Raw genomic sequence first — 13,799 nt, 5'->3', positions numbered from 1 at the left:
TTATTTTTAGGTTTAAAATCAGTCATTATTAGTACATTTTACATTTGGGGAAAATAATTGTAATATTTGTATTAAATCTGTATATTAATAATAATGAATATAATGTTAACATTAGTATTTTTTTATTTGATTTAAATATAACTTATTATAAACAATTAATAATTATATATTTTTTTCATATTTTTATAATTATGGAAAGTGCTTCAAATACAGTACATGTTAAACTGTACAAAATGCCTTTATACCTTATACTTGTGTCTACAATCATGACACAATACACATAATCACTTATGTCATAAGTTATTCACCCTCATGTAGTTTAAAACCTGTATGTGACTTTCTTCTATGAACACAAAAGATATTTTTTTAAATGTTTCGGTGGTCTTGGTCCATACAATGGAAGTCAACAAGGGCCAATGATTTTTGGTTACCAACGTGCTTCAAAATATCTTCTTTCAGGTTTCCAGAGGAAAGAAAGTCATACAGGTTTGGAATGACACAAGAGTGAGTAAATGATGAAAGATCTATCCCTATAAAAAAGGATATAAATGTTAACATCGAGACAGAAAAACATTGGATACATTTCAGTTTTTTATTGTAAACACTTTAAACCTTAAAGGCAGGACCACACGCTCTCATTGGTTTTTCAGGAACGATCTAATAGGAATTGTAGGGCACTTGGGAAAAATATGCCAACCGTTTGGCTTACAGTTAACATTCACTTACACAGACAGCACCACAATAACAACATCTGAAATGCAAATACCAGACCAAATCAATCTAGATCCAGCTGGTTTCCAATATGACCATGCACTCATACAAATACAGAGATCCAATAAATAAATGCCTTCCCATTTGACAATCCGTTTAAACCTTTCTTATATTTAGCATCATTATTCAAAACAATCTTTATTTACAAACCAAATAAATAAATTGTGTTTTCCTCACCTGGAGGATTCAAAACAAGATCTTGAATGCCTCACTCAGTGGTTGACATTCGCCATCTATTGGCTGGAAATGTAATTGCACAATGCACTAAAGACAAAAGACAGACTAGCTCTGTTCTAAAGAGCCACATTGCTGCTAAAGCATGATACTTTACCTTAACTGCAAGCATTATAAATACACAAACACATCAACTGACAGAGTGCACATACACATGTACTGTACTGTTAGCCTTAATACTACTTGGTTTGCAGAAAGAACAGCATGCTGACACGAGTTTGCTTAAACTAAAATGGACTATCAAATATCACAGATTAATAAAAAGGCACTTTAAACAGGGGAGAATAGATATTGATCCGGTGTGCATGTATGAGGATGTTGCAAACACTACTAATACTCAATTTATCCAGAGAGGGAAACACACCAAACACCTACGTGTGACACCTACGAAGAGCAAATTATCAAATTCCTTTGAGCAAAAAAGTAACATGTATATGATAAAACCGGAACAAGGCAGTATAAAACATACAAGTTAGCTGACATTGAAATATAGAGGGAGGGTTAAAGAAAAGGGGACCTGCAGCTGTGGATTCTGGGTAATGTTAGATTGTATACTGTCACTTTATCACCTGTAGGCTAGGGAGCGCTCTGTAATCTGAGCTGTATGTTATTGACAGTTAATTATAACCTAATTATAGCCTAAAGGTGAAAATGTGACAGTAAACTGTTACAAGATTATCAGACTGTGGTTTATTTTGTTCAATAAGAGTCAAGATGAACTTGCTTAACGTGATACTTCCCCCAAAAATTAAAATTCTCTCATCATTTACTCACCCTTCGAGTTGTTCCAAATCTGAATACATTTATTTGTTCTGATGAACACAGAGAAAGATATTTGGAAGAACCAGATAGATTTTGCCCCCCATTGACTACCATAGAAGAATAAAATACAATGGTTGTCAAAAATGCCCCAGAACTGTTTGCCGTCCTACATTCTTCAAAATGTCTTCTTTTGTGTTCAACAGAAGTATTTTTTCCTACTATGGGAGTCAATGGGAGGCCAGATCTGTTTGGTTATAAGCATTCTTCCAAATATCTTTCTCGTTTTCATCAGAACGAAGAAATGTATACAGATTTGTTACAACTCGAAGGTGAGTAAATGATGACAGAATCTGTTCAGCACACGGGATGGCATTTATATCACAAACTCATAACATTATATTCAAAGCACAGAATAAATCTGGATATCGTCTGTGAAAAAATGAGATACCGAGTTGAAATGACGCCTAATAATTGTAATGATGTCATGATAAGATATATTGCTATTCCAGTATATGTGCATATTATTGTAGTTTGTTTGGACAAAATGAGCTGTTGTCACATTGCAGCTGTAGTGGGTAGTTTGAGGTAAAACTACGTTTGCGTTTGAAGAATACTGATCATTAGAGAGTTGAAATGATGTGGACGGTTGAGTTTTGATGATTTCTGCCTTAGGCGTTTATTCAGCAGCCATCTGCTCGATGTGGTCGCACAACAGCTTGTATTGCTCTGAATCAGAAAAACAAAACAAGTTAACTAAATCTTTAAATGTGTAAGAATAAATGTGATTCTTTACAGGTCTAAAGGTCTTTGCACATACAGTCCGAAATTTTCGTATGCGTTTTTTCATATTTGTCTCTCGTTTGTACGGTGTCTCTCAGTTGTTAAAAAGGCAACTCAAAATGCTTGACGGATGCAAAAAACGCAGAAAGTCGAACCCAGTCCGAATTTTTTTATGGAGGATGAAAATATCGGAGGCAGTATGTTAATGTGATTGACAAAATATGAGCTTGTATTTATTGTTTGACGTGCTGAAATTTCAGACATGATGTGCTTTAATAGAGAAAATATATATCGTAATGTTTCAGGAAATGTCAATACCTTCATCTAGATTTCCAATGACCGCTTGCTTCTTCAAAAAGTCATTGCAGAGTTTTTTGCTTAGGCCAAAAGCAACCATATTATGAGTGAATGTTCTAAATGATTAGAAACAAAGTGCAAACATAAGAACATACAGTATACATTTAATTTTTTTTTAATAAAAAACTGAAACCATTTGACTCACCCCAGCTGACCGAAGGTGATGTTCTCATTAAATCTGGAGCTGTCATCTTTTTCTTCTTGGGTCATGTGACACCACTTTTCTCTAAAGGCACAGAAAAAGACGTCAGGATCAGAGGTTACGATAAATTTTCGTTTCTCTCTCTCATGGCAGATTAAAGGAAAAGTCAAATGCCAACATCAAGACTCGCCGCTATAATGTAAGAGCTTACAATAGAGTCGCTCATAAACCATAAACACTGGGAGGTTAGAGAGTTAAAAGGCATAAACCAAACATACAAAAGACACAAGTGTGCTAGCCAAACATTTGTGCTCATGCAAAATCCAATAAACATTTCTGAAACGGGTTTAGTGATCGGTCAGCTGTAGCCATGGTTCAAAATGAATCAAAACAAAAAACAAGAGGGAAAAATTAAATAATAAAAAGCATATGACAAACAACCACAAAATACTTCAGTTCACAAACAGGAAAAAATACTCAGGCAAACAGACCAGTATGCATTTTTTTTCTTTGTACAATGTGTTCCTATCCTAAAAATAAACACGCTTTAACAGGAAAAAAACAATTCCAAATATACAACATACACCTAATGACTTGCATCATTAGATAAATGTTGCAATATTTTATATTATTTAAAGAGCCTATCCTGCCACATCTTTGGTATTTTACTTTTTGGTATTTTATTTGTATTTTTTGTTTGTATTAACTTGTACAATAGGAAATCCATACTTCTGAACGGAAACATTTGTGCCCACCCACAAGTTATTAAGTCATCTCCAATATAGCTTTTATTCCTCTAGTTTGTTTTTTTGCCATATTGTTGGCCTGTTTTACACACTGGGCAAAGATGATATGTTTGAAAAATAAACTACATGACAAAGTATCATAAACATCCATGTGTGAACATGTGATATACGTCACATGTTGAACTTGAATACATGCCTGTAAGTATTAACGTTTGTTATAGTAGTTCAAGCTCTTTTGGTTAGCTGTTACTAGCAAAATGAACATGGTATCAAGGAATACACCGTGAAATCATGCAATAATGAAAAAATACAGCAATTTATGCAGAGCCAATGAGGAAAAGCCAAAGCAAAAGACACTTTCAATACACAGAGGCTGAGAACCTAGACAGAATTTTTATCCATGGCAACCAAGGACAGTCAATGTGTTTTGATGTGTACGAATCCTGGTTGCAATCATATTTTACATATGTATTTTTAAAGCACGGCTAAAATTGTTCAATATAGACATTTTGATAATAAACTTACACCAAAGTAAAATATGAGTCAACACTTTTTCTTGGCAGTCCTGTGGTTTCCTTTGAGTATCAATGTTATCAGAATATCACACGGCTTCCTGAGTGTATCCTGCTCTGACAGATACTGTTGGCGTGACATTCTAATTTATCTGCATCAAGCTAAGAGACACGCAATGTATGAAAATAAAACACTCCCGAACGTACATGCTCACCCTTCACTGTTAATGTGCACTAAACTTAAGGGCTAGCTCGCCCAAAACTGAAAACTCTGTCATCACATACTTACCCATGCACTGTTCCAAAACTTTATTCTTATTCGTTACTTTTTTCATGAAACACAAAACAAGGACTGACACCCTCAGTCCCCATGTACTGCAACGATGACAGAATTTTCATTTTATTTTTTTGCATTTCATTATTTTTACTCTTTCTTTGCCTTTCCCTGTGTCTAGGAGTGTCCAGAGCAGCAGACGGAATGAAGGACAGACCTTTCATCTTTCTCTTCCTCAGCCGTCCGCCTGCGTGAGGCAGCAAGGCACAGGGAGATAAAGGGTTAAAGTCACATGCAGAGAGAGCCACAGAGAGAGAAAAAAGGCAAGATAGGATGATGAGCAGATGAGGACCGTGGAAGAGTTAACCACAAAACACAGAGTGCGGCTGGAGGGCTCGTCCAGACATCACTGTCAGACATTTCCACTACAAATACTGCGTAACGCTGTCATATGCACCGGGCACGCAGTCACGCACCTCGGCTGAAATGCTTTAGTAGTTTATTGTAACATCACTAACAATCTATCACACATAATATAAACTCTCGATCTCTCCCTCTGGCTTTAACAGACGCACAAACAAACACTGTCTACACAAACACGCAATCTAACATGTGCATTAGGTGCCGTGCAAAGCCTGTTCTATTAAATAGCACGATATATTAGGAGACAGAGAAAAAGAAGTGTCCTGTTAAAGAATCATAGAGCATGATGGGGAAAATGCAAAGCTTTCTCACCTGGTGGTGGGGGATCTTTTATTTCTCTCGCAATGGACAGCGTCAAAAAACCCAGCGTTCCAAAACCTCAAAGTGTGCCTGTTCAAAAAGAATTATATGTGGGAGAGACTATTAGAGTAATAGATTCATTTTACGTTACAGTCGTAAGACAACACATTTAATTGCCATGAAAATGAAGGGAAAACTGTTTAAAGGGATAGCTCACCCAAATATTATAATTCTCTCATCATTTACTCACCTTTGAGTTGTTACAAATCTGTATCAATTTCTTAGTGCTCTTAGAATGCTTTTAACCAAACAGTTCTTGGACCCCATTAACTACTATTGTAGGAAAAAATACTTTATAATTGTTTTGTTCCGTGAAGCACTTTTGACAAACATTGTATTTTTCCTATATGGTAGTCAACAGGGTCCAAGAACTGTGACAAGCATTCTTTCAATTATCTTTCTCTGTGTTTAACCAAACACAGGAACTTATACAGGTTTGGAACAACTAGAGAGCGAGTAGTTCATGACAGAATTTTCATGGGTGAACTATCCATTTAACATGAAATAAATTTGACAAATAGCTATTAATCTTCGTGATTTTGGTGTATGGGGGAATAACCGAGTGCCTACCATATGGGCTGCTGTTTCAGGTGTGTGTACAGGTAAATCTTTTCTTCCTCTTTTTTGTCTGGGGAGACAGGTGGAAAAACTACAGGACAGACAAGACAAGCACAGTTAATTCCACTAAAACCTGTGTGTTTCTTAAGGGCTTTATTATGACAGAGACAATCCCTGTGGTTCAGATGCTTTACTCAAGAACACAGTGGTGTTGCTGAAGTACCTGGAGTTCTGGATTTCTGTTCTGCTGCTTGTTCTGTGTCTCTGAGGACAAGATAATGAGAACAGAATGAGTTTGTGAGGATCACAGCTGTCATAATTCTGACAAGATGAGTCACAACAGTCAACTTGCTGTACAACAAGCAACTAAATGATGTCAACCAGATTATGGTCATTTTTGTTGTTTTGACATTTCGAGCAGTGGGACAAAGCTTATTGCCGTTTCAGCAGTTTTGCAAATGATTTAGAGATAAAATAGACGCTCACTCATTCTTACGACCCAATGGTGCTCTCAGTTTGCTCTCCAGACCCCCGAAGAATCCCTTAACGTCCGTCTTGGTAGAAGTGTTTTTGAGCAATCGCTCTGCGATGTCCTTCTTCCCAGAGAGCCAGACCTTTCCACTGCGCAGGTACGAGTCGATCCCCCCGCTGGGCCTCTCTAGCAGCTCGGAGGGAGACAGCTGTGACTTACCTGTCATGCACACAAACATTTTCACAAGAAATTGAAAATGAATTAAATTGTTATACTACACATACACGTTTGGAAATACACATTATGACACAGAATGATTTTTATCAATGTATATAAGGATACACTCAGCTCACAAATTAGTGCAATACACAATAGTGGGATCATAATATGATAGTAACATTTTGAACAAAATACAATTTTTAACTTGAATAACACATTTATTTCCAAAACATTTTACAATTTTCGACGACATTTTTGTACAAATTACATAACTGACAACATTTAAAGTTGAATTGAACCTTCTGTATGTAAATTAAATCAAAAGGTGTGTCACTGAAAAATGAAGCTGAATTTTAACATAAAATGTAGTAACATAAATAAGAAGCTAAATTCTAAAAGAGAAGTTCTTGAGGTTGAAAAACAGAAAATATAAAACAAAATATTGTTGAAAAAAAATGAAAGCGATGAAAATTCTTTCATCATTTAGTCACTTCAAACCTTTATGAGGTTCTTTCGTCCACAGAACATAAAAGAAGACATTTTGAAACATGTTTGTAACATCAACTCTCATTGGTTTTGTGTCCATACAAGAAAAGTGAATGGGGCCCAGTGCTTTTCGTTGACAAACTTTCTTTAAAACATCTTCTTTTATGTTCTGCAGAAGCAAGAAATTCCTTAAGGTTTAAAATGACAAGGGGGCAAGTAAATGATGACAGAATTTTTTATCTTTGGTTGAACTATCACTAACAGCACTACAATATATATTGTAAAAAATGTTTGCATTGCGATATATTGTTTGACGATATACTATTACAGCTTTGGAATAATTAATCTATTTTAAATCTATTCCAAATAAATGTAAATATATCCCATGTATGTCTTTTGGCACAGTGAAGGCATCATATTATGACATAAATGTGCTGGCTGCATATGTTTTTATTTAATAAACAATAAATAATTCCAAATTTAATTCTTCCATAATTATTTTACAAAGATCCATAGATTCAAAACGTTCCCCTTCCTCCTGGTGTATACCAGGTCACTGTGCTCACATAAACAAACATCACTTTAAAACACATTAAAATAGCAAACTAATTGGCTGTTGTAGACACAATAACAGGCAGTGAATTACAGCTGAGTCATAGGCTTCAACAGGAAGTGGAAGAAGGGTGTTTCTTTAAAGATGAATAGATTCTACACAATATCGCAGTATTCTTGCTTAACACTTTATATGAGAATCTTACCCATGTAGTAATATGTGAAGCACATGGTCATGAGATGTTTGGCAGGGCTATAATCGTCCATCTGGTAACATCTGTCAATCAATCAAATATAAACATTGACTTCAGGAAGTCAAAAGAACTCTAGAGGTGCAGCCCTTGGCAGAATGTGTAATATGATTTCCATGTAACTTCAAACAAAGATATCAGAGACGTCCCCGCTGATACTTACTCAAACAAAACAACAGCAAAGGACTGCACGAGCCTGTAGAACGTCTGTTCAGTCACACATTTGGAGTGGCAGCGCTGCAAACACAATTTGTTTCAATCACAACTGTACTTCACATTTCTACTTATCTTTACACAGCATATATATTCGGTACATTTAAGAACAATTCAACTTTTGAGAACAATTCAACTTTTGACCCAAAAAGTGTTTTTGTCACACAGTGATTGATTGCATAATTTGCATCATCATTTTTTAAGTTTCCTTCATAAATGTTGCCTTTATTGCAACACATCACTTTAAAAAACTGCTTACACTGCGTTTTCATGTTTGTGTGAACTGTGGTAACAAAGGCGTCTCTTAAAGGGCCAGTGTATGAAATGTAGCGGCATCTAGAAGTGCGAGGTTGCAAATTGCAAGCAACTGACAAAGGACTAAGTTCACTTCGCTCAAGTTCAAGTTCAAGTTCGCTTCTTTGCCGAAGGAGTAAACATATATACGAAACAAGCTCTATAAAGCAAATTGTCCGTTTAGGGCTAGTGTAGAAACAACATGGCGAATTCCATGCAGGAAGACCGACAGGTGTATGTTGATATAAATGACTCATTGAAGGTAATAAAAACATAACACTTTATTATGCAAGGTCTTTATACACCTTTAAAGACATAGTTATGTATATTGTATTGCATTTCTGTCAATAGATCCTCTAAAAAATTACACATTGGACTGAAACTCTTTTGTAAATCTGGTGTAAGGAGGTCTATGGGACAGAAGATGTGACATTGAAAAGAAAAAGTAAGGTTGAGCAATTATTGGGTTGTGCATGATTAATAATTGCTTGAGTAATTTTTGCTTAAGTACTTGATTTTTTGTCTCCATCCCTACTGAACATGAAGACTGGTTGCTTCATACCTGCGCGCTGACATATTTGGCGAACCACTCCCTTCCTTTCCCGTTCTCTCCAGAACATAGCTTTCCGAAATTCGCCTTCTCCTCCTGATCAAAGTCCTCTCTGAGAGGCAAAATGAAAGAAGCAGGGAGTAGTGGCGAGAGAGAGAGAGAGAGAGAGAGAGAGAGGAAGTTCATCAAACAGTAATTCACACTCTTAAGAACACAATACACCACATGCAATGTGCCTTTAACCTGTTTTTCTCACATAGCTGTTGAACATCACTGAAAGTGTATGTATATGTTGTGAATGAAATTTTCCCTTATGCTGTTGTGTTATGTTACATCACCTTCCGTGGAATAATCTCTCCACGTAGCTTTTCATGAAAGCCCGTATTTCTGTCTCTTCTGGATCTTCTGCACTGTGACTGGAGCATGACGATGAACGCCGCGTGCTTGACGGGTGTGACGGGGATTCCATATCCTCGTTCTCGCTGTCTGCAGACTCGGTGGCATCAGTGTCATTTCCTTCATCTCCTTCTCCTCTTTGTGTGCTGTGTGTGGGGGCCATGGGCTCCGGTAACAGGGGCTCAATGGTGGCGGCACACGCAGGTACGAGAGGATCCGCTGAGAAGAAGTCGGTCCCGCTGTGAGAACCTACACCAGAGGGCGCTGTACCTTCTGGAGGCGAGTCAAAGTCTATAAGGTTGCTAACTACGGCCCCCTCCATGCTGTTTAACAAGTGAAGGTCAGCCCACGAAGCGACCTACGTCCGTAGCTCAAGAACAGCTGGACCTGAAATTACGAAAAGAAACTTCCTTTATATAAATAAATATTACGTCGTTTGATCTGTTTATAAATATGATACAAAGAATTCAAAATATTTTCACAAAGTCTAACATGACTGCAAGGATGCATGTTATTTTCTCTCTTCTCTAAAGGTTCTATGCAGCTGTGTTTATACAGACTGACCACAACATTCTGTCAGAGGCTGTTAATACACAGCTAGATCATGAAATTCATCGCAAAGAATCTCGGTGTGTAAAAGCATGTGTTACCATGACTGCTAATGGAGCGCTAGACATAAGCACATAACTAGAATGATGCCGTCTGTATAAAAAAAATCAAAGAGTGTCCTTCGAAAAATATCATTTTTTAAGTTTCATTTTCAAATGAGAATTTAAAGAAACGAAAAAAATTGATCAAACATGTTCATACTTAATGATTTGGTATCATGAATATAGTTTCATATAAACAAGGCATAGTTCACCTAAAAGCGACAATTCTTTCATCATTTATTCACTCTAATGTCATTTCAAATCTGTATGATTTTCTTTCTTCTGCACAACACAAAATATGATATTTTGAAGAATGTTGGTAATCAAACAACATTGGCCCCATTGACTTCGGCTGTATGCACACACTGAATGATGGTAAATGACATGAGGGTGAACAAATGACAGAATTGTATTCTGTGATAACCTATCCCTTTAATCTTGCCTCTGAAAAATACACCATCTGCTTCTTTATCTACTGTACAACTCTGTAGATGAACTTATCAGACCAATGACACGTGGCTCTTTCTCATAATAAGATGCAATGGACCTCACAAGCATTTTTCTACCATGGCTTTTGAATAGCAAACTCTGGAAAACAAGCTGTATGGAATGAATAAATAAACTCTGCATGTAGTATAACAGTCATTCAAGTTACAACGGCTTTAAAAGCCCCCTCTGGGTCCATACAGTACTCTCAGAATGAGATAAGCATAAGGACTGTGACGATGGTTATGTAAGGCAAGGTTGGAATCTCGTGACTTAGCTGACTTACACGCGCACACAAACACACACAGCGATCAAAGCCAGAAACTGTGTAAACTGCATGTGCAAAAACTATACATAACTTCTTCTTCACTCACCCTAAAGAGGAACAAATGGTTAAAATATCTTTGATTTCAATTCACTGTTATAATAGATATTACAATTAGCTTCACAATATTAAAGAATCAAAGATGCGGTATGTGATCATTTGATATTAGATCTGCAATACAATAATGTTTTGAGTTTGTTAATTTAATTTAAAATAGTAAAATAAATAAATCATTTAAGAAAATATATGGAAAAATGAAAATTATATTACCAAAATCACATTCTATATGGGAAAAGAAAGCATCGCAATACTTATAAAAGTGTATAATTAGTTGTTATGTGCACATGGCTGTTCAATTAAATTTTAATAAAACACACACACACCAACAAAAACTTAAATATGTTTTACCCTAAATAAATAAATAAGTCTGCTAATTGCATCTCACTTAAAAAATCATTCAGTTCTGTCAAACAATAGGAATATAAATAATTGCAATATTTGTAATATTTTTATTGTTTCAAATTCTTATCACGATAGAGTAATTTTCTGCTGGTATTTTATGTAAAAATATGTTGTATTAGTTTTAAAATAAATACCACATTAAGTAAAAAAATTAATCTGAAACAATCCATGTTTTGTTGGCTCCTATTTCATTTTCAACAAATTTTTATTTACAAAATAATGGATTGTAACACTGACCAAAAAATATTTTTTCTTATTTATGGGGCTGCGAGGGTATATAGGACAAAATCTGTTGGGAATCACTGGGTTACGGTTACCAAGGAGTGCGGTGAAACTAGAATCAGCAGTGCAGAGAGAAATTCAATTAGATATAAATCTCTGAGAGGGGACAAGGTGGTTCTGCCCCAGTGCACGGTCAAGTTAATCAAAAATGGATCAAAACATATAAAACCAGTGAGCCATAACACTTAATGCATTAAAAATTAAACTCTATACAGATTACGATTGCAAACAGCATCCCAAAATCTAAAAGGCTGACCGGATTGTACACTGTAGGTGTGAAAATAAGGCCACGCAGAGGTTAATTTGCGGCTGCTTCATTTGCATCCTTACGCAACATGTCCTGCCATTTCCTAAAGGGAAACCTCACTCATATCTCTCACAGCATCAAGACACTCAATTTACAGTAGTCATTCTATACAATCCAGAGCAACAAAGAGCTTGATTATCTAGCTGATGACGCATGATCACAGTTCACATAAACAAAGCCTAAACGGATCAATGCTCCTAACCAGGGAAGATCAGTTTCAATAAAAGTCACATAAAATTACCCAGAGCGCAAGGCTGAGAAAAGCTTCCACCAGAGAGCTTTTCATCAATTAAATAGAACCGACAAATGATCTGCTGCTTAGTTCAAGAAGCCTACAGTCACACAAATTTAAACAGGACAAAGCCAATACAGAAAACTCCCAAGACAATCATTTGCAATACTCTAAATATTGCATGAGTCAGGTGAAATAAACAATACAGTACCAGACAGTATGAGGAAATAGAAGGTTCACGTATGTGAGAAGGAAGTTAAAAGCTTTGGATTTCAACACAGAAGGATTTAAACCCTTGCTGTTCCAGCGGCAGTGCTGGCATCGTTTTAAAATAGTGCCTGTCAAAATACCAGGCTTATCGCAAGACAATGCACAGGCCCCATCACAGTCTTACCAATGTAATCTCTTATAACAGGCCATTTATCAAGCTCTCACAGCAACTGGATTTTCTTTGCAGCTGTAAGTGTGTTTGAACCAAAAGATGTGAGCAACTTATTATAATTGTGACGTGGAATACTAAAAATCTGAGTGAAACCTAATATTGAATAAGAACAGTGTTTTCTTTCCACCACTAATTGATTCAATCAAGAAAAGTAGGAGGGGAGGGATTGATAGATCCGCCCATGCCGTCAAACTGACGTCATCAGAAAGGATCGATTCCAGAAGGGAAGTCATTTTTTTAATAAAACAAATTACTTGCGCGGATAAACTTAATCTTTGTTGTTCGTAACGCACACTTTAAATGAACGTTTGTTTATTTATTCAGCAGACGCTTTTCCCAAGCAAATAAATGAGCATTTGAAGTGAAGTCACTTTAAATTGGGTTGTACACCTACTGTATCCCTCACAGAAACAATTGCATATTTGACACAATGTAACAATAAAACTAAACCTGTACACACAATGTATTCAATACGTTTGCTTTTATCTATCTATACATATATACATACACAGAACACGCATACCACACGCAGTCGTGTGAAGTGTAACAGATTCACATGGCCTTTATCCTTCATACCAGCACACTGCAGTTCAGTTTACTCTTGCCAAATGAAACCCGCCCTCCACCTTCACACTGTAAACAACACTGTACAATCACACGCACAATGATCGCTTTTCTGCGTAAAGAAGACGTGGCTTAAAACACGCACAAGAGCCTCGTTTATACTGTCGCTCGTGCATCTTTTAATACATCATTGTTATAATTATTGCATTTAACGTTAGATACACGCAAGCCAGGCAAGTAATGAACGGCAATATGTTTCTTTACTAACACATCGTGTAACTTCGCACTAAACTTGATATGACGGAGCACGTGTTACGATTATTAATTTAAAGTTGCCATATATTATCTTGTTAGACGATACTTACCCTGGATGATCCAGGTATTGAACGTTTTCCAGCGCGTTACGATCTCTAAGCTGCTCCAAACCAGTCGGAGTGTGCGCATGCGCAACAGCATCAGCGTTGGATGGGTAACCCAGTGACGTTACCTATGTAAAAACGTGACGCATGCTGCGTATTTGTGTTGTTCACTTGTGTTTTTACTGTTGTTGATATTTTGCTGATACATCTTATTAAAGACGCATATGGGTCAATGACAAATAAGAAAATGTCAGGTGGTGCGACCATATATTAATTTAAAATAATATACATTTAATGTATTTAGCACTGAGTATTTTTCTCCTCATATATAAGAAATT

The 13,799-nt window shown here is 36.3% G+C and overlaps 1 protein-coding gene across 3 annotated transcripts; it reads right to left on the bottom strand.

Annotated features, from left to right (window-relative positions):
- Positions 1-569: 569 nt before the first annotated feature.
- On the bottom strand, positions 570-13,552 carry kiaa0513 (KIAA0513 ortholog). Of its 3 annotated transcripts, none has more exons than XM_056766584.1 (13): positions 13,468-13,552; positions 9,295-9,739; positions 8,969-9,068; positions 8,063-8,136; positions 7,855-7,925; positions 6,406-6,610; positions 6,143-6,183; positions 5,932-6,010; positions 5,314-5,391; positions 4,796-4,825; positions 3,050-3,130; positions 2,866-2,960; positions 570-2,493 (listed from the first exon to the last, which is right to left on the bottom strand). In XM_056766584.1, the coding sequence occupies exons 2-13, from the start codon at positions 9,672-9,674 to the stop codon at positions 2,444-2,446; spliced, it is 1,284 nt and encodes a 427-aa protein (XP_056622562.1). In that variant the 5' UTR covers positions 9,675-9,739; positions 13,468-13,552; the 3' UTR covers positions 570-2,443. The 3 variants fall into 3 exon arrangements, with proteins under 3 accessions (XP_056622562.1, XP_056622563.1, XP_056622564.1); XM_056766585.1 differs by lacking the exon at positions 13,468-13,552 and adding an exon at positions 12,308-12,387; XM_056766586.1 differs by lacking the exon at positions 4,796-4,825.
- Positions 13,553-13,799: the final 247 nt, after the last annotated feature.

Source organism: Triplophysa dalaica, chromosome 14 (assembly GCF_015846415.1).
Source record: "Triplophysa dalaica isolate WHDGS20190420 chromosome 14, ASM1584641v1, whole genome shotgun sequence".
Taxonomy (NCBI): Eukaryota; Metazoa; Chordata; class Actinopteri; order Cypriniformes; family Nemacheilidae; genus Triplophysa; species Triplophysa dalaica.
The sequence above is the reverse complement of the archived record's forward strand: the minus strand, read 5'-3'. Positions and strand labels throughout refer to the sequence as shown.